Source organism: Notamacropus eugenii, chromosome 1 (assembly GCF_028372415.1).
Source record: "Notamacropus eugenii isolate mMacEug1 chromosome 1, mMacEug1.pri_v2, whole genome shotgun sequence".
Lineage (NCBI taxonomy): Eukaryota > Metazoa > Chordata > Mammalia > Diprotodontia > Macropodidae > Notamacropus > Notamacropus eugenii.
Window position 1 is genome coordinate 9,864,652 of NC_092872.1, and position 18,897 is coordinate 9,883,548.

The 18,897-nt window shown below is 47.6% G+C and overlaps 1 protein-coding gene across 6 annotated transcripts in view; it reads right to left on the bottom strand.

The window, feature by feature from the left end:
• Positions 1-6,227: 6,227 nt before the first annotated feature.
• The window catches only part of GUK1 (guanylate kinase 1), a 30,482-nt gene continuing 17,812 nt past the window's right edge, over positions 6,228-18,897 (bottom strand). For all 6 annotated transcript variants that reach the window (XM_072652917.1, XM_072652946.1, XM_072652908.1 and 3 more), the window contains 4 exons: positions 11,995-12,133; positions 10,749-10,833; positions 7,605-7,690; positions 6,228-7,255 (listed from right to left, as the gene is read on the bottom strand). In XM_072652917.1, the coding sequence (XP_072509018.1) occupies positions 7,220-7,255; positions 7,605-7,690; positions 10,749-10,833; positions 11,995-12,133 (346 nt within the window). In that variant the 3' untranslated portion in view covers positions 6,228-7,219. The remainder of the gene's footprint in view (positions 7,256-7,604; positions 7,691-10,748; positions 10,834-11,994; positions 12,134-18,897) is intronic.

An 18,897-nucleotide genomic window follows, 5' to 3' on the forward strand; every position in this document is an offset into this window, starting at 1 on the left:
CAAAAAACAAACAAATCCCAACATAGGATTTATAATTGGAAAAGACCTTAAAGATCATTACATGTATCTCATTACTTTTACACATGAGGGCACTGAAGTCCATGGAGGTTAAGTGACTTACCTAAGGTCACACAGGTAGTAAGCAGCTGAGAAAGAATTTGAACTCAGCTTCTCTGACTCGAGATCCAACTCTCTTTCTGCCACAGGAGACTGTCCCTTGCTGTGATTAGTGTGACAGAAGATGAACATAGCATCAAGACTGATCCACCAGGTAAAGATGGAGTGATATCATGCAATAAGCATGTATTAAGTACCTACTATTTACTGAGGTGTGTGGTAGTCTCTGGAGGAGATACAAAGATAATAAGATATAGTGCCTGCCCTCATAGAGGTCACAGTGTAGAAGAATGATTATAACCATTCAGACAGGCAACACTGTATCGAAATATATACTACTACACTATACCATAATTTACAGTACAATGGGAGAGGATCATAGGGCAAGTCAGCACGTCAAGGACCTGGGATTATGTCAGTGTAGAAATTGCCTTCACAGATGCTGATTTTAGTCCACAGATGTATAACCTGGAGTTCTCCTGGGCTACCCAAGGGCCAGGGAGACGAAATGATTTGTCCATGGTCAGTGGTATCAAACTGAGATAGAAATAGATCCCTGAAGGCTGCACGTTGACTTAGAAAACCCCAAGTAGACCATATATATATATCGTTGTATTTTATTTTGGGTAGCTAGGTGGCGTAGTAGATAAAGTGCCTGACCTGGAATCAGGAAGACTCTTTTTCTAAGTTAAAATCTGATCTCAGACACTAGCTGTGTGACCCTGGGCAAGTCATTTCACCCTGTTTGCCTCAGTTTCCTCATCTGTAAAATGAGTTGGAGAAGGAAATGGCAAACTACTCCAGTATCTTTGCCAAGAAAACCCCAAATGGTGTCACAAAGAGTTGGACCTGATTGAAGAAGAAATTGTATTTTTATTGATTTTGTTAGATATTTCCCAATTATATTTCAATCTGGTTTGACCTGCAGCTCAGTTTTGCTAGCCTCAGTTGTCCACTAGGCTATAAATCTGACATTTGTGCAACAGAGTTGCTGCAGCGTGCAGGTAAAATGTAGCATTTGTAGTGTTAGTAGCCAATTTCTGAGGTTCACACTGAAAATTAAAGTATCCATTCTCTCTCTCTCTCTCTCTCTCTCTCTCTGTTTCTCCCCCTCCCTCTCTCTCTTTCCCTCCTGCCCCTTCAAGTAAGCTCCAGCACACCACTGTGGTGAGATAATGAACTCGAGTATCCCCTGCTCCAAATTCAACACTACCATGCAATTCTGCCTCTTTTGAGAGAGGTACAGAGCCCAATTCAAGGGCAGAGGAAGAAATGATCATTCCCCACTTGGGAGAGTTTCCTGTAGGATTTTAGATCCAGAAGGAGGAGAGGTAATCCTTGGGCCAGAGGTTGATAATTTGGGGCACAGTTTCACTCAATTTAATAAACATTTTCTAATTTTAGGAAGGACCTCCAGAAGCTGGACCCCATCCAGAGCAGGGTGACCAGGCAAGTGGAGGGCCTCAGAACCACACCATATAAGGAGCAGTTGATGGATGTTTAGTCTAGAGAGAAGTCTTCTGGGGGACACACTAGCTGACTCCAAGTATCTAAAGAGCTGTCATTTGGGAGAGGGATTAGGCCAATTGGGAGGGTCCCAGAGGACAGAACAAGGAGCCACGGGGGACAAAGTGCAAAGGGCAGATTTAGGCTTGCTGTGGGCAAGGGGGGTGGGAAGAGGAGGCAGGGGGATCTCTCAACCATCAGGAATATGTATAGATAGAAGGAGCTGCCTTGGAAGGTAGAAGGTGCCTGTTCACTGGAAGTCTCCAAACTAAAGATTGACAAGGTTTGGTAGGAGATGCTATAGAGCGGGGGTTCTTGCTCAGATAGTCAGGTTGAACTAGACAAGATATGGGGCTCTTCCCCTTGCTTGTGTTATGGATCTCTAAAACATAAGACATAGGATTATAACGGAAAAGCATTTTTGCTGAAAGGCAATTATCTAAATATTAAAAACAAACAAAAGAAAAAACTCCATTTTGGAGGCTTCTCACATGCTGGGATTCTATGAAAAAGAAGACGGCAAAACCCCCTTTCCTCCGATCTTGGCCAGCATGTACGCAGCATGTACGCAGCCTGTACGCAGCATGTACACAGATACCCATAGACAGGAATGTGCAAAAGTACTTTGTATAAGGTTTGCTACAACGACAAAGCTGACCTGACTCTCGGTCTTAGGTGTAAAAAGCTGCTTTGTATCCGAGTTCTTTCTGCAGGGAGGCAGAGGGATGGAGTCAATGATTCCCAGTGATTCCCAGCCACAGGTTTCCTGAGATGCAGATCCCTTTAACAGGCAGTCTATTCCCTCACAGATGCCTTTTGGTTTCTTGCCCATTCCCTCAGTTTTTTCCCACAGGACTTCGTGTCCAACACCTTTGTTCTTTGAGTTACCATGGCTGAGAATGGATGGAGCCCTAAGCCCCATCATGTACCCAAGCCCCACCAGCCAGCCCACAAACCTGGGCAGTAGGGTCGGACTGAGAAGTGGACCTGAGAGCACAGACCATGGCTCACCATAGCCATCCCTGGGAGATGCGTCCTCTCCCACACTCCACTCCCCCACATCAGACAGAGACACCAGGACAGGGAGGCAGTGAGAAACAGCAGTGGACAGAGAATTATGACTTGTCCTCACTCATACAATGCCTGGCATTACTCCTGAAAGCCCAACGCCCTGTCTCTGCTTCACAAAGGCCAGAACAAAATCTGCCCAAAGCCAGACTTGCTTCCTTTCTACCACTAGCATTAGGAGACTGTGAACAGAAGAGGCCTCAATTCTATCTCTGCGACAAGTGTCCGGTCCAGCCTGCTGGCCAGTGCTCCCTCTGGCTGTGGTCTTGAGTACTACAGTCCTCCAACTTCCAGCAAAGAAGGTGTGAACCGAAGACCTTTAGAACCCGAAGGAACCTTAGAGACTATCTAGCCCAACCCTTTTAATTTACATATGGAGAAACTGAGACACAGGGAGATGAAGGGACTTGGGAAGGTGTTCCTGAGCTTCCCGGCCACTTCAGAAATCCAGGGCCTCTGTGTTCTCTCATCTACCTCCTCTTCCTCCCCTTCCCTCCCATCACAAAATTTCAGGAAATGAGAAGATCTGTTCCCCAAATCCTTGAGGTAAATGTTAACCCACCCTTGGGAAACTGAGGGAATCAGATGTTGACAATGATGACAAAGACAACTGGCGTTTTAAGATTGGAAAAATGCCTCACATGAACTCATCTGAGCCTTAAAAGAACCCCGCGAGGTGGGTCTAGTGAAAGGACGTTTACTAGCTTTTACAGTTGAGAAGCTTGAGGCTGAGTAAGGTTAAGTGACTTGCCTGTGGCTCCAGGACTAAGGAGTGCCAGGGGAGAGATCTGAACCTGCCAAACTCCATCTCCAGCACTCTGTCCATGACAGGGGGAGGCAAGATTTCAGAACATAAAATGTCAGGGTTGGAAAGGACCTTAGAACCAAGAACATCGAACTAGAAATAATCTTAGTTTTCCTAAAATCTTATTAAAGATCTTATTTTAAAATCTCCTGAGGCATTGAGAAATTAAGCATCTTGTCTACAGTCAGAGAGCTAGGATAGAGCTATGGCATTGGAACCCAGGTCTTTGGCTACCCCAACCATCCTGCCTCATTTTTTTAGACTTTTGGAAGGCCGAGTATCTGGGGAAAGGCACTCAGCCTTCAGTGAGGAAGAAGGAGAGGTCTGGGGCCAGAGGGATCTTTCCTAGGATCCCTAAATTCATGGAGGGCAGTTTATCCTGAAAGATAAGACCACTCACTTTCTTCCTCACACGTCCCTCCCCTTAACCAGTCAGCAACGTGATGGATGCCAATATTGAAACTGACAGTCTTAACTTCTCTTGAGAGAAGTCTAGTACTCAGAGCCAGGGATAATCTAGTTCCAGTGTCCCCTGCCTTGGTTTGGCTGCATCTGGGGTGTTTGGGTCCAACCCTGGGTGCTCTGTATTAGGAAGGATGCTGACAAGTGGTAGGTAGCGAGTTCAAAAGGGGGCAGTCAGGATGGGGATATATACAAGATGCTCTGAGGATCTGAGTGAATTAGGCTGAGAAACAGAAGGCTGAAGGGAGAGATGTCCTTACGTGTCTGAAGGGGAAGAGGAATCATTCTTGTCCTGGGAAGTTCTAGGGCACCAAATGATGGGAAGTTACAGCCAGATGGACCTCAGGTCAATATCACAAAGCACATTTTATAGACTGCAGCCATTTCCAAACATGACACAGCCGCCTGGACAGAGAGGGAGCTTCCTGTCTCTAAACAGCATTCCAGCAAAGTATTCTAGCAGAGTGCAAATGCCAGAGGGGATTCCTGTGCTGGGTGGATGGTTGGACACAATTCTCTGAAAGGGCTACTCCCTCCAAATCTAAGCATCTCTGCCACTCTAGGAAATCCCTGGGCCCTTAGCTAGGGCCTGGCTCAATGCCCCTGGGTGGAGTCTCCATGCCCTGTACCCTGTATGGCTGTGTCAGCAACAAGGTCTGTTGTGGGCTCTGAGCCAACAAGGTCCCAAAGTTCAGTCTCCAGCCTTGTACTTGAATGGAACGGTGACTCCACTGAGGTGGACGGCTTCCTCTAACAGGGCACCTCCTCATCCCGTGTGACTTGTCCACATCCTCCCACAAATCCTCCATGTGGACCTTCTGCCAAGGACTTGGCATTGTGTGGAATGCACTCATTTCCACCTTGTGGGCTTTGCAGCCTCCACAAGAGGGCAGGTCAGACATCACCTCTCACCCCACGCTTCCTTTCTGTCCCAGTCACTAGCACCTTTCCCTTCTGGACAATGCTTATGTTTACCTGTGTGCATGCTATATCTCTCCAGCAGACTGTAAGTCCCTTGAGGGCAAGGACTCTTTCCTTTCTCTTTGATGCCTAGCACTGAGTACACAGTTATATTGTTGAACAGCTACATTGTTCAGTCACGTCCAAGTCTTTGCAACCCCGTTTTTGGGGGGTTTTCTTGGCAAAGATACTGGAGTGTCATTTCCTTCTCCAGCTCATTTACAGATAAGGAATTGAGGCAAACAGGATTAAGTGACTTGCCCAGGGACACACAGCTAGTATGTGTCTGAGGCCAGATTTGAACTCAGGAAGATGAATCTTGAGTCTTCCTGACTTCAGGCCTGGAACTCTATCCACTTTGCTGCCTGCCATGAACACAGTAGGTGCTTAATAAATGTTGATTGAATTAACATGTGTAATTCTTCATTGGTAATCTATTTCAGCCCACTCATGCCCACCCATGCCTCTTCACTGACCTGTGAGCGATCTTTACCTTTTCATTTTTTTGGATACCATGGCCTCCTGTCTCATGGCCATACAGTATTCCAGAAAGACATTGTTAGTGTAACCCTGTGGATCTGGTGACTTTCCCCATACCCACAACAAAGCCCAGCAGACCGGGACACACAGGGAGTTCTCAGTAGAGACTAACGCCCCTAGAGAGAGAAAAGGAAGAAGCCAAGGAAACATTCTCCTAGAACATTATCAGGGAGTGAGAGGTGTAGACTTAGGACAAACCTCCCAGATTCCAAAATGGGCTAAGTTTATAAGATTCCTGGTCTTTACTTAAGGTGGGTGGTCTGGTCCTCACTTCCTAGGATCCTGAGCTGGGGGGTGGGAGGGAACAGCTGGGACCTGGCCCTCCAGACAGGGAGGACGTCTCCACCCATCCTGCTGGAGAAAGCCCTCAGGCTCCTGTGTGTCATATTCATGGGCAAGGCCTTGGGCTGCTTGTTCTGCAGTCAGTTCCCTCACCACCACCTTGGGGTCCTAGCTAATGAAAGAGTAGGATAGTCATGGGACCTGGCCTGTTTCTTTATGGGGGAGATGGGTGCTCAGGGATGCTCTGAAGTTTTAAGAAGGCAGACCATATCACTGAGGCCTAGAGGAAACCAAAACCACCCCAAGGTGTTAGGAAGAAAGCATCTGGGGTCAGGGGTTTCTACCTCCCTTCACTTGCCTACACACCAGGCAGCCCCTTCTCTGCCTCAGGATGAATTCCCAGAGCAATGAAAACAGGCAGATTAGGAGAAGCTTCGAAACTTAGCTAGATTCCCCAAGCTCACTTTTCAGGAAAAGACAGGAAGCCTTTCTAAAATAAAATGTTTTTTATTACAAGCTGGGTTCTTGGCTCAGAGACCAGGGTGGTGTGGAACAGTTCAGGCTGCTCTAGTCTGCTGAGGGTGGAGAGAGGATTGGGGCGGGAAGGGATGGGCCAGGTAATGAATCCTTCCAATGGGTCAACAGGGGTCAGGAAATGAGTCCAAATGTCTGAGGTGTGCAGGCAGATGTGTGGGTATGTGGGGGGGGTGTCCCCAGTGGTCCCCAGAATGCTTTCCCAAATTCCAAACTATTCATAAACCCACTGCACCCTCCAAGCTCGAGGGTGAGGCTGGCAGTCCAGAGTGATTTACCACTCAGGGGATGTTTTCCAGAACCTGGCAGCCAAAGGACTGGTGTGAGCCTTTGCTGCCAAATACAAGGTTGGTCTTTCCCTCCAAGGAGGAACTTGAGTGGACAGACTCCCCAGAGAACCCACAGTGGAGATCAAAGGACAGCAGGATTCTTGTCCTCCAATCCAAAGAGCCTCGTGGTACTGACTGGCATCTAAGTTGCTAACCTTGACATGGTCAGGCTTGTGGCATGGGACATATGGGAAGCCAAGGATCCAGGGCTCAGATGGGCCCCGGCCTCTCGGAGTCTCCTTTCTCTGCGGGGTCTGTACACCCTCTCCCTGGTCCAAAGGTCACTGTAGGGCTAGTTGCCCATGACCAACCTGGCCTAGAGGTTCCCAGCCTTAGTCAATGGGGGTGACGGAGCCTTGGGGAAACCGTGTCTCTCCCTGGGTCTTGTGGGGATGCTCTGAGCATGCCTCTAAGGTCTTGATGGTGGGAGAAGATGTGGGGGTCCAAAATGCGCAGTTGCCCACCTATACCCTGGCCCAAGATGTCCAAGGTTCCAGCTGATGCACACAAAGACTCCTCTGTGGTTTGCAGTAGGGAGGGGTCAGATGAAAGGGAATGTCTCTCTTGGAATGTAAAGGGGTGAAGGGAGGGCAGTGGGATGGCCTCTGGTTTCCTTTCATGAGTTGATGGACTGCTGGGCCTTCCTGATTTCCTGCCAGGAAAGAGAAGAAGGCTCAGTTGGGGCCAAGAAGCATGCTGCCTGCCTCTGCCCTGGGCTGCAGGGGGCACTGCAGCCATTTCCTTCCTGCTCTGGAGCCCCACAGAACATCTTAGGGACTGCAGAGGTCAGATCTCATCCAAGTCACTCACTGAGACTAAGAAAAAGGTGGCAAGTAGCCTGACAGCCCTCAGTCACAAGCAGCAGGGCCGAGACCCAAACCCAACGGGGCCATGAAAGGCCACTGCCCTGTGCTCTACTACAGGTACCAAGTGCCACGCCTGCTCCAGACCTCGGGGCCTTGGGCCGGGAGAAAGGAAGACAAGAGAGTTGAGCACCTCACCTCAGCCAGGACCTTCCTCAGCATCAAATAAGCCTGGTCCAAGTCGTCATTGATAATGATCAGGTCGAACAAATCAGGCTCCTTGCCTGGAAACACAAGAAGGAGGGGCCGGGGATGGCATTAGAAGCAGCCTGCATCCTGAATCCTCTCAGGAGGCTGCCCTCCCCTTTCCTCCCCAGGGACGCCACCATCTTGTCTTAGCTTCTCCCAAACAAGCTATGGACCGAAGGGCACTGGGATGATCCACAGTGGGTGTAAAAACGATTCCTGATGTATTTGTCATCGGAAGAACTCTGGTCAATGTGTCTGATACTCAGTAGCTAGGCGGCTCTCAGCAGTCACCTGCCCTCTATGTCTCAATTTCCTTGGCTCGAAACTGAGGGTAATACATCACTACCACTCTACTTCAAAGGGCTGTGGTGAGGAAAGAACTTTGCTAAGTCAATGTAAGTATATAGAATCACCGCCTTTCACATGGTCTATTCCAATGGCCTTCTGATTCATCTCCTCGCTTCTTTTCTCCCTCTAGTTCACTCTCTAGACCAGGGTTTCTTAAACTTTTTCCACTTGGGACCCCTGTTTTAATTTTGGCAGTGTTGGTTGGCGTTGTGTGGCCTGAGGGCATGTGCAGTGCAAAGGGGTCCTGCTTTGTGTTCAGAATCAAGGCTGCAGGGAAGCTGCCTGATGCAACATGGGCAAGCGCTGCCAGCAACACCTCGGATTCATTAGTATTTGATTTTTAATTAATTTTTGGTCACTGTGCATTCAGAAATCTTTTACTGTTGCCAAATTTTTCACAACCCCCTATGAGGTCATGACCCACAGTTTAAGAATCGTTGCCCTATACATTTTCCTATCATAACGGACCACATCACTTCTCTCCTCAGACTTTCAGCGGCTCCATACGGACCCCATCACTTCTCTCCTCAGACTTTCAGCGGCTCCCTTGTTCCCTCGGGGTTAAATCACAGACTCTTCAGCAAGTAGAGTGCTCCACAAATGTGGCAGCCACCCCTTTTTCCAATCTGATTTCCGGTTACTCCCCCTTGTGCACTCTTCATTTCTGTCCCTCTGGTCTACCAGCTTGTCCTGTACAGGACTACCCATCTCCTGTTTTCTGGCAGATGTCTAAGTGGTGCCCATGTCTAGACCACGGGATCTCCTCACTCTTACATCTTAGAATGCCTGGTTCCCCTCAAAGCCCAGCTGAGATGCTGCTGCCTGCGACGCTAGGCCTCATTCCATTCCCCTGGGCAGTGAGTGTTCTCTCCCTCTTGGGGTTATTCTGTAAAAACTGCATTCTTTATTTTTTGCACGTGTTGTATTGTCCCAGAATGGCTTCCCTTTGTACCCCAGAGATGCGCACAACATTTTGCACCAGGTAGGTGTTTAATCAAAGTTTGTTGAACTGAATTATCTGCCATGCCACCACGTACATGCCCCCTCACTCCTCACTTTCCACCCCCTGGCTGTTGGATCCACTATCAAAGGAACACGGTCACGGCTACAGTGAAAGGGCTGACAATCTAAGGCCTTAGGGCTCCCCCTCAGCCTCTTTTAGCCTTCCTCTCCCATGCCCATCCGCCTCACCCCTTATCCGCCTCACCCCTTATGTGTCCCGCTCCACGGCTCCCTTCTACCAGGCCCTCTACACCCCCTATTCTATTGTTAACAAACGACCCTTCACATTGAGCATGCGCCTCTCTCATGAAATTGTTCTCTATTTATTTTCTATGCAAACTCTGTTCCTCTCCAATAGAACATAAACTCCTTGAGGTCAGGGATGGTTTCATTTCGGTCTCTGTATTCTTGGTGCCTAGCATGCAGCAGACACTTAAAAAAGGCTTGTTGCTGCCTCCCAGGGTTTGGGAGGAAGGTTCTCTGTAAACTGAAAATACTTGGATACTCCAAAGAGACAGGATACTCCACACTGATGTTCTCAGGAGGACCTCCTCTACATCCTAGTGGTTACCACGGCAAAATAAAACAGAACAAAACAAAGAACCCACTGACCCTTGGTGGTTTCTGCTCCAGTGATGACACTACAAATGGTCAAGTGCCATAGAAAAGTGAGCTATTATCATGAGTGGGTCTCACAAAGGGCCAGAAGGGTCTTAGGAATCATTCAGTTTCTACATGAGGAAGATGAAGGTCAGAGACGAGGACCAGTCCAAGATCACACGAGTGCCAGGAGGCCAAATTCAAACTCAGACTCCCTCCTGTCCCGACACCACATGACATTTCTCAAGCCCCTTCCAGCACAATTCCCATGCACTCAGACCTGCCACGTGGAGGCCAGGAGCTTTCAGCTTCCCAGTGGCCCTCCTCCTTCACTTTGCCCTCCAGCCCAGCCAAAAGCAGCAGAGCCTTGTCCTTCTCTGACCACATCGCCATCCCCAGCATTCTCAGTCTCCGCCGTTCTATCCTTCCAGATTTGGCCCAGCAGTAGACCATCCTAAGGGGACCCTTTGTGCCTCCCTTGCACTAATATTCCAGAGTTCTGTGAGTTACCATCTTATCAGGCCTAAGTGCCATGAGGGCGGTTCTATTTTAGGATGATGTCGGCTGACACTTCTAGAGACATTAAGGTTTTCAACATGCTCTCATCCTTCCAACAGTCCCCTGACTATGTGATCATCCCCATTTTATGGCTAAGGAAACCAGGGTTTAGAGAACATTAGTGACTTGCCCAAGGTCACACAGAAAGTCAGCAGCTGAGCAAGAACTCAAATCTAGGTCTTCTGGTGTCCCAGATCAAGGTTCTTCCCAGACACCCTGCTGTCTCTGGATGTTGCGTCCCTCCCACATTCTGAGTCCCAATTTTCCATATCCTTATGATGCCCCTGGAACCTATAAGTTGTCAGAACCAGGGAACCTTGGTGATTATATGATCTAACCCCCTCATTTTATAGCAAAGGAGCCTAGAGAGTAACAGTGACATGTCTGAATTTAAACTGGTAACAAGAGCCGGAGAATGTTGTATCTTTGGCATCCTAGGTGGTCAGCCTCAGGAAGCATTTCCCATGGATGTGCTAAGTGAATGGATGACAGCACCCACAGTAAGCCTGGTAAGCTATGATCCCTGACACAGGGCAAGACACCAGGGTCCCCCAGGCAGCCTCTCTGTGCCCACACTGTACTCACTGCTTTCCATGTCGGCGGCAGCAGCAGCTAGCCTCTTCTGTAAGCTCTCCTCTGTCTCAGTCTTCCTGTCTCGCAGTCGCTTTTCCTGAAACACACAACAGAGGCCTGGTGATCACAGTGCCACCCTGGCCCTCACTACTCCGAGGATGCTGAGTAGGGTCCACTTATCTGCAGAGTCTCTGAAGGAGAGGCCTGGACTGAGGCCCAGCTTGACCAAGGATAAGCTCAAACCTCGAGCTCTTTCATGCCATTTGCCAAGAGGGGAAAGAAATGTTGACAGCTTAAAGAAATGAATGAACTGTCTGATTGACATCCCTGGCAGTGACCTTAATAAAGGTACTTACGACATGTTTATCGAATGAGCAAATGGCCAAAAAATGGGAGGGAGAACACAGGACACAGAGTCAGAAAGATCTGGGTTCACATCTGGCCTCAGGGGCTCACTGGATGGCTGAGTAAAGGAGGGGGCAGCCTCAATGACTGAAAGGCCTCTCCTAGCTCTAAAGCTGTGACCTCATGCTATGCTCGTCCCTGAACAAGATCATTCCTCCTGCTCCACCTGGGCTGGTGACAGTGAGTAGAGGGTTAGGGTTAGGGTTAGTCAGTTTTTCAGGTCAAGAAGAGATTCCTTTTTTAGCGTCCCATTCAGGCTGCTGCCTCAGAACAGGTGGGATGACAGCCCTTCCTCTGTGGTGTCCCCTTCATGTTAATGGACAAAGACCCTTTCATTCATCAGTGCCCAGGGCGGGGGGAAAGGGGGAGGTAAGAAGGAGGAGCCTTGGTCCAAACTTCCCCCCATCCCAGTCATGCTCTGCTTTGTCAGGCTGGCTGTGCCCAAGGGAACTAATTCTGAGAGAATAAAGAGCTAGGTGCTGAACTAGAACTGTAGGACAGAAAAGGCCAAGGTTAAAGCTGAGAATGACAAGGGGAAAGGGTCCAGCCCAGGAAGCATAAAGAATGGAGAGGAGCATCCTGGGGGTCCCAAGACCCAGAAAACAAGGCAGATCTACCTCAGATAGGAAGCTGTACCAGAAATCAATGAGCAGCTCAGGGCAGGCCCAGCCCAGGGTCCTAACCCTAACCCAAGAGAGCTGGCCTCTCTTCTTCTCTAAAGGGGGCTCATGACTATGAAGTGCCTCTCACTGGACAAGCTCACTGAAAAGCCTAAAGCTCTGCAGTAGCTGGGGAGACCACCTGAGGTGGGGGCTCCCTGCTCAGTCCCCCCGGGGTCCAAGAAGAAGCATACCAAGATGTCCAGGGATGGCGCCTGGATGGAGATATAGATGGGATGCAGCTCGGTCTTCTTGATGTTCCTGACCCCCTGCAGGTCTATATCCAGCACACAGATCTGGTTCATGGCCTGCACGGCCTGCACAGCAGCTTTGCTGGAGAGAGAGCAGAACAGCCATTCAGCAGACGCTAGGAACCAGCCCTGCTCTGATTGATGTCTTCAGAAGAGTACAATGGCTGCCCCCACATCCCTCATCTGTGGCCCCTGACATCCCCTCATCCCGAGCTGCAACACAGAGGAATGTCACAGGGGACCCACTCTAGTCTCAGCCCTGCTTTTCCTTGAATCTGTAACCTTGGATGAGGTATAGCCTCTCTGGGCCTCGGTTGCACCACCCATAAAATGGGGATAGGACCACCCAGAATGCTGACTAACCTCAAAGACTTGTAAACAACAACATTATTATTAATTACATTCCTTTAGGACCATAGTTCCAAAGTTCACAAAATGCTTTTCTCATTGTAACCCCGAGAAGGAAGTGAAGACAAAAGGCTACTGTCCACTTCACAGATGAGGAAATTGGACAGCAAAATGTCTCGACTAAGATCACGCTGTCAGTGAGCTGCAGAGACTGGAGGTGAAGTAGGTCCGTCTGTCTCTCCTTTAAACACTATGTTCCACAGATGCCTCTTGCTTTAACATCACAGTTAATTCTAGGTACCTCCTCCCTCTGTAACATAAAACAGCTGGGCACAGGTCTACTGTCCTATAGTGAGGACATGTTAACTCAGTGGATGAGAAGATACCTAGGATCATGACTGTTATTTCAATGCCAAGTCAGTCAGATAAAGCCAGCCTCTCATCATCTTTGGCTCCTCCCTCTTCTTCACCTGCCCATGAGGTCATCATTCAATCACTCAAACATCCTGGGGTCTAATTATACTCAGTGTGAGCGATGTAGATGCTGAGCCACCCCCACGCAGAACGAAGTTCCTGAGGGCATCTACCTTTGTGTCTCTAGCATCTAGTACACTCTGTAGTCATTAGTCATATCTGACTCTTCATGACCCCATTTGGGGTTTCCTTGGCAAAGATACTGGAGTGCTTTGCCATTTCCTTCTCTAGTGAATTAAGGCAAACAGAAGTTAGGTGACTTGCCCAGGGTCACTCAGGTCTTCCTGACTCCAGGCCCACTGTTCTACACTGAGCCACCTCGTTGCCTCCATTTTCTCAACTACCCTCAGAATGGAGTTCTTTCTCCACCATCTCCTTTATACCCTATGAGCAAGGTCTATTCATTCTTCCTCCTCAACCTCTCTCAGACCTGTCCCTTCTTTCCATTTTCATTGCTCCCACCACCTAAAGTTGGTGATGGATTCTCCCTTTCTGGAGGCCATTTCTTGTGTGTGCTTCTTACAGTGGAGATTCCTTTAAGGTATAGGTTGGACTACATGGCTGCTAAGGTGTAACTCTCAGATTCTGTGGCTACTTCCAGAGCCTCCTGGCTCATTTCTGTACCTCTACTCAAATTCCCTCTATATCCTCTGCCATCGCAATCTTCTTAAAACAAGATTATACCACGCCTCTCCTCAAAAACCTTAAATGGTCCCTCATGGCCCACTGAGCAAATTCCACACTCCTCAGCCTGGCATTCAGGGACTTTCATTAGCTGGGCCAACACCCCCTTGATGTCTTCATCTTCCTTCCCAGAATATTCTGAACGCTCCAGCCAAGTGGAAAACTTACTGTTCTTTCAGCCTGTGAAAATCTTATCCATCTTTCAAGCTTAAATGCTGCTGCCTCCTCCTCAAAGCCATCCACGATCTGCTCAAGCAGAGAGGATTTCTCCCTCCTAGAACTTTCACAACACTGACTATCCCTCTCCCAGTAACTGTCCATCTGTACCCTACTGGGCATTTTCTTATTTATAAAGTGGCACCATCCTAGGAGGAAGTGGGCACAATTATTATCTTTTACTTTACAGCTAAGAAACTGAGGATCAGCACTTGCTCAAATTCTACTGCCAAGGAATACTAAACTTTATGCCCATGTCTTTGGATGGTGAGATTTTTTTCTCTACCACCACCCACAGAGGCCCCTCATTCAGCCTTCTTCCCCCAAATGTTCACCAATCTACTCAACCTCTGATTCTGTGGCTATTTTACGGTTCTGGGGGGCTTAGTACTTTCTCCGTGTCATCGGTATACCTGGCTTCTGGAGGCAGGCTGAGTTTTCCTTCTCTGTCTTGGCCGAGGGAATCTCTTTTCTCCTTAGTTCAGCCAAAGTTGGGCTTTTCAACAGAAGCTTTTACAAGGAAACAGGGAAGGGAACCACTAGCTTAGGGAATGATTCTTTTTGCTATTTGCCAATAATCACACACCAAAAACCCATGACATATACATGTATGTGTGCATGTATGCATCTTTCACAAAGAGCCATTTACAAACATAAATATTCAATCACACAAACAAGAGGCAAACACGTTTGTACAGGAAGTTTTCTTCTGTTCTTTACATTTTTTTACAAGCACGCAGTGACTTACCAAAAAAAGGACATGTTTGTTCACCTGCCCTCCTCGCCCCGCCCCCACTCCTCACTGGGAGATGTCCCGAGATTCTGTGGCTATTCAGTTACATAACTAAGGTTCTTGACGCACCCAGTGCCTTCTCGTCTATGTTCCCACAGCCCAGACGACTGAGTCCTGATTTTCTGAGTTTCATTCAGCATGAAAGCGTTTGTTCCTACTTAGAAAGGATCCCCGAGGCCACGCAGCTGAACCTTTTCCTCCACAGGATTCCCCTCTATTCATCAGGGGCATTGTGGTCGGGAGCCCCTCCTCGAACACCTCCACCTGAGGAAGCCCTTCACATTCTGGGAGGTTTCCCTTCCATCAAGCCTTACTCTGTTTCTCCACTACCTCCATCCAAGCCATCTTGCTGTCTGCCTACAACATTCCTCCACCCCCTTCCCCTACTACCACTTTCTACCTCTTCCTCTGGGCCCTGAAGCTATTGGAAAAAACTTTACCAATCAGCTCAGTCCTCCTGTGGCTCTCCACACCAACACTCCCTTCCCGGATCACCCCTTTATTATATGTGTTCCATATTAATTGATTCAATAATGTCTCCTCCTGTTAACGACTCAACCTTTCACCTTTAGGTTTGCATCTCCAATACCTGTTTACACTGTGGGGTCTGTAACAAGTACTTAATAAGTGCTTTTTCATTCAATTGTTTCTTCCCACCAGTCATTGGGATTTGAGAGAATCCTCATCCACAAGGGATAGGGGTTGGGACCACTTTGTGTCAGAAGTAAAATGGTGGTGCTCAGGCCACTCTCCAGGAGTCACAAAGCTCCACCATCCCAGGAATCAGGAAACCGCATGGAGGAACACTTAGAGCTGATATAAGGGAAAAACTTCATAATGCCCAGAAGGCATGCTTTAGGAAGTGATGAACTCCCTACCATCAGAGGCCCGCACTGGAGGTTCTGTGGTGGGGATGCCTGCTCAGGGACAAGATGAACAAGCAGCCTCGGAAGTACCTTCTAACCAACCCCAGGGTCATGTATGATTATGTGAATTCCTGGTTTCAAATTCATTTGTGCCACTTACTACCTGAATATCTTGGACAAGCAGCAACTTCTCCCAGGCTCAGTTTCCTCATTTATAAAACACTAAGGTTGAACTGGACAATCCCTCAGCTCTTTCCAGCTCTAAATCCCACAACCTCAGGACTTGTCCTCCTTAAAGGCTGTGCTCCTGGTCTGCTTTAAACTGATTCCAGCCAGAAGAGGCAGCCAACCCCACAGTGCACTTTCTCAGGTCCCATGCCTCATTAGAGCCTTCCTCAGGGCCTACTCTGTGCATTAATCACCTGCTCCTCATCACTGGGTTCATTCCTCATTTTAGGTAAAGCTGACAAGGGAGTGGGGGTAAGGGCATTGGCAGGCACTTCCAAGGCCACTACTCAGGGGACAGAAAAGTTTTCCTGTATTTCCTCCTAGGACAAGACTTAGGAAGAACTCCAGGATGATGGTGGCCCTTCAAGCATGCCCAGACCTGACAGATATGGGCTAATTATGACAATTACTCCCAGGCTCAGGGGCAGCAGCGACTGCTCATTACCCAGCGCTCTTCCTGCTGGCACTTTCAACTTAAGACTCATGTGAAATTAAGTTAAAGTCTGGAAGATAAATTTTTAGTTTTATTCACAGGGCTAATATCAAAGAAAACCTGATTCAATTCAATGAGCTGTATGAGCATGGGCAAGTTACCTCTTGTCCCTGAGTCTCAGTTTTCTCATCTATATAATGGGGATAATGGAACTTGTGCTACCAACCTCACGTGAATGGAATCAAGGGACAAAAACATTTCCTAGGGGTCTCCAGGCTTATGTTCGCATTTAGAACACAGAATGTCACTGTTAGGAAGGACTCAGGGGTCTTCTAGAACAACTCCATTTTACAGAAGGAAAATCGAGACTAGAACCCAGACCTCTTGGCTTCCATGTCTATGGCCAGCATGTCTCTGCCTTCTCCCAACTTTCTTGGAAGAATTTCTGGGAAAAATTAGTCTTTTTTTTTTTATTACTGTCACCAGCTGGAAGTATATTCGTATACCTACTTCTCTCACTAAAATGTTCTCCAAGTACTCCAATCTTTCTGTCTCTACACTGTCCTCCCTCCAATCATCCTTCAGATATTACCAGGTTCATCTTACTCAGGCAGAGATCTGATCAGGTCAGTTCTCTGCTCCCACATCTTTCATGGCTCTCAGTCTTCTAGCTGGGTGCCGAAGGCATCCCACCCACTGGCACCACCCTTTCTTCTCAGGCTTTTTATGCCAGACTGGACAGCTCCATGTCCCCCGGATACACCCTGCCTGGGTTCATGCTGTTTTCTTGTTCCTGGTACAGCCTTCCCCTCCTACTTGGCCTCTTTCCCATCACTGCCTGCTATATTCCAATCTATCCTTTAAAGCCAAACTCAGAGGCCATCTCCTCTGCAAAACCTTCCCTGGCCCATCAGGGCATTGCCACCCCCTCCTCAAGCTGAGGCCCTGAGCTCTAGGCCTAGCTGGGTTGGGAGGTAGCCTTGGCCCCAGTCACAGGAATTTTCAGTGTGGGGAGCTGGACATGTGAGTCGGGGAAGACTGAAAGAGCTTTTGCTGATAAGGGTCACCAGGCCCAGCTGTGCAGCCAAGATGTGGCCCTGGGCAGGAAGGAACCAGCACAAGCCTGGTCAGTGTGGAAGCAGTGGGGCAGGACACCATGCCTCTGGCTGTGGGCACTTACAGGAGGGTGCAGTTCTTGGTTTCAGTTCCAGGTTGGAGTGAAGAGAGCTGAAGGAGGACCTGAGGCCAGAGGCACCAATCCCCATACCCCAGGACAAGAGGTGATTACAAGAAATTGCTGTGAATCTTTTTGAAATGATCAGGCAAATGAGAAATAACCTAACCATAGAAAGTGACTGTGGGAATAGAGAAGACTGGGGTTCATCTTCAGAGGAGGACAGTGAAGCAAAAAAAGAGCCTTCCTACCCCAGAGTCTGCACCCACCCAAAAAGAACTCACAGAAGAACTTAACAAAGACTTTAGAAATCAAATGAGAGAAAGTAAGGAAAAATTTTAAAATATAAGAACAATCCAAGAAAAACAAGATTATGAAAAGAAAGTCAATCAATTAGAAAAGGAGATGCAGAATCTTAAAGAAGAAAATGACTCCTTGAAAACTAAAACTGGGCAAAGGGAAGTCAGAGAAGTTATAAGAAACCAAGAAATAATAAAACAAAATAGGAAGAATGAAAAAAATAGAAGACAATGTGAAACATCTCCTAAGAAAAACAAGTGATCTGGAGAAGAGGAAACAGAAGAATCACTGGACTGCTATGAAAGCTATGATCGAAAAAAGAATATACAACAATACAAGAAATAATTATAGAAAGTGTTCTGAAGTGTTAAAACAAGAGGAAAAGGAGAAATGGAAAAAAATAGACTGACCACCCCTGAAAGAGACTCGATGAGGAAAACCTACAGAAATATCTGAGCTGAATTCCAAAACCCCCAGCTCAAGGAGAAAATATTATGAGAACGAGAAAAAGGATCGATCCAGGTGTGGTGGAGCCATTAGAATCCCAAGGCCCAGCAGCAGCTACACTGAAGGGCGTCAGATCTTGGACCACCACAGACTAAAGAGAAGGAGAACTGGGGCTGCGGCTAAAACATCACAGCCGCAGCCGGCAAAGTGAAATGTAATCCTGAACAACAACAAAATGGACATTCGGTGAACTGGTGGACTTTCAGGATTTTATTGCAAAAAGACCTAAACAACAGAAAATGTGACACACAAGATCCAAGAGAAATATTAAAGTAAACATCTAAGACTAATTATAAGGGACCCAATAAGGACTTTTACTTTTTATAGGAGGAAATGTAAACTCAATGTCTAAGACTGTAGTTAGTAACTCAACAGTCTGAAAGAAAGACTAGGGTAGAGCTGGGTATGATGTGAGTCTAAAAGTAATACTGTCTAGGAAAAGGTAAAAGAAGTAATTATCTTAGACAAATGAGGTATGAGAGGAAGAACGGATATAGGAATTAGATGAGGGAGGAGGCTGGAGTTCTGGAAGCCTGCTCTCATTGGGAATGGGTTATATATGGAGAAGGGCATAAAAGTCTTCTGAATTCAGAAATAAAACCCTAAGGAGATGGGGGGAGGTTTTAGATGGAAGCCTACTCACACCAGATATGGGTTAAAAAGAGAATAATATATACATTTAGAAGGGAATAAAAGTTTTCTAAATTTATAAAGAAATAAAGGGGTGAGGAAATAGAATTAAGGGAGGGTATAGAACAGTGCTTAGATTAACGGGAATAGGATAATGAGGCAACAACGTATCAAAGTCTAAATTCAGAGAGAA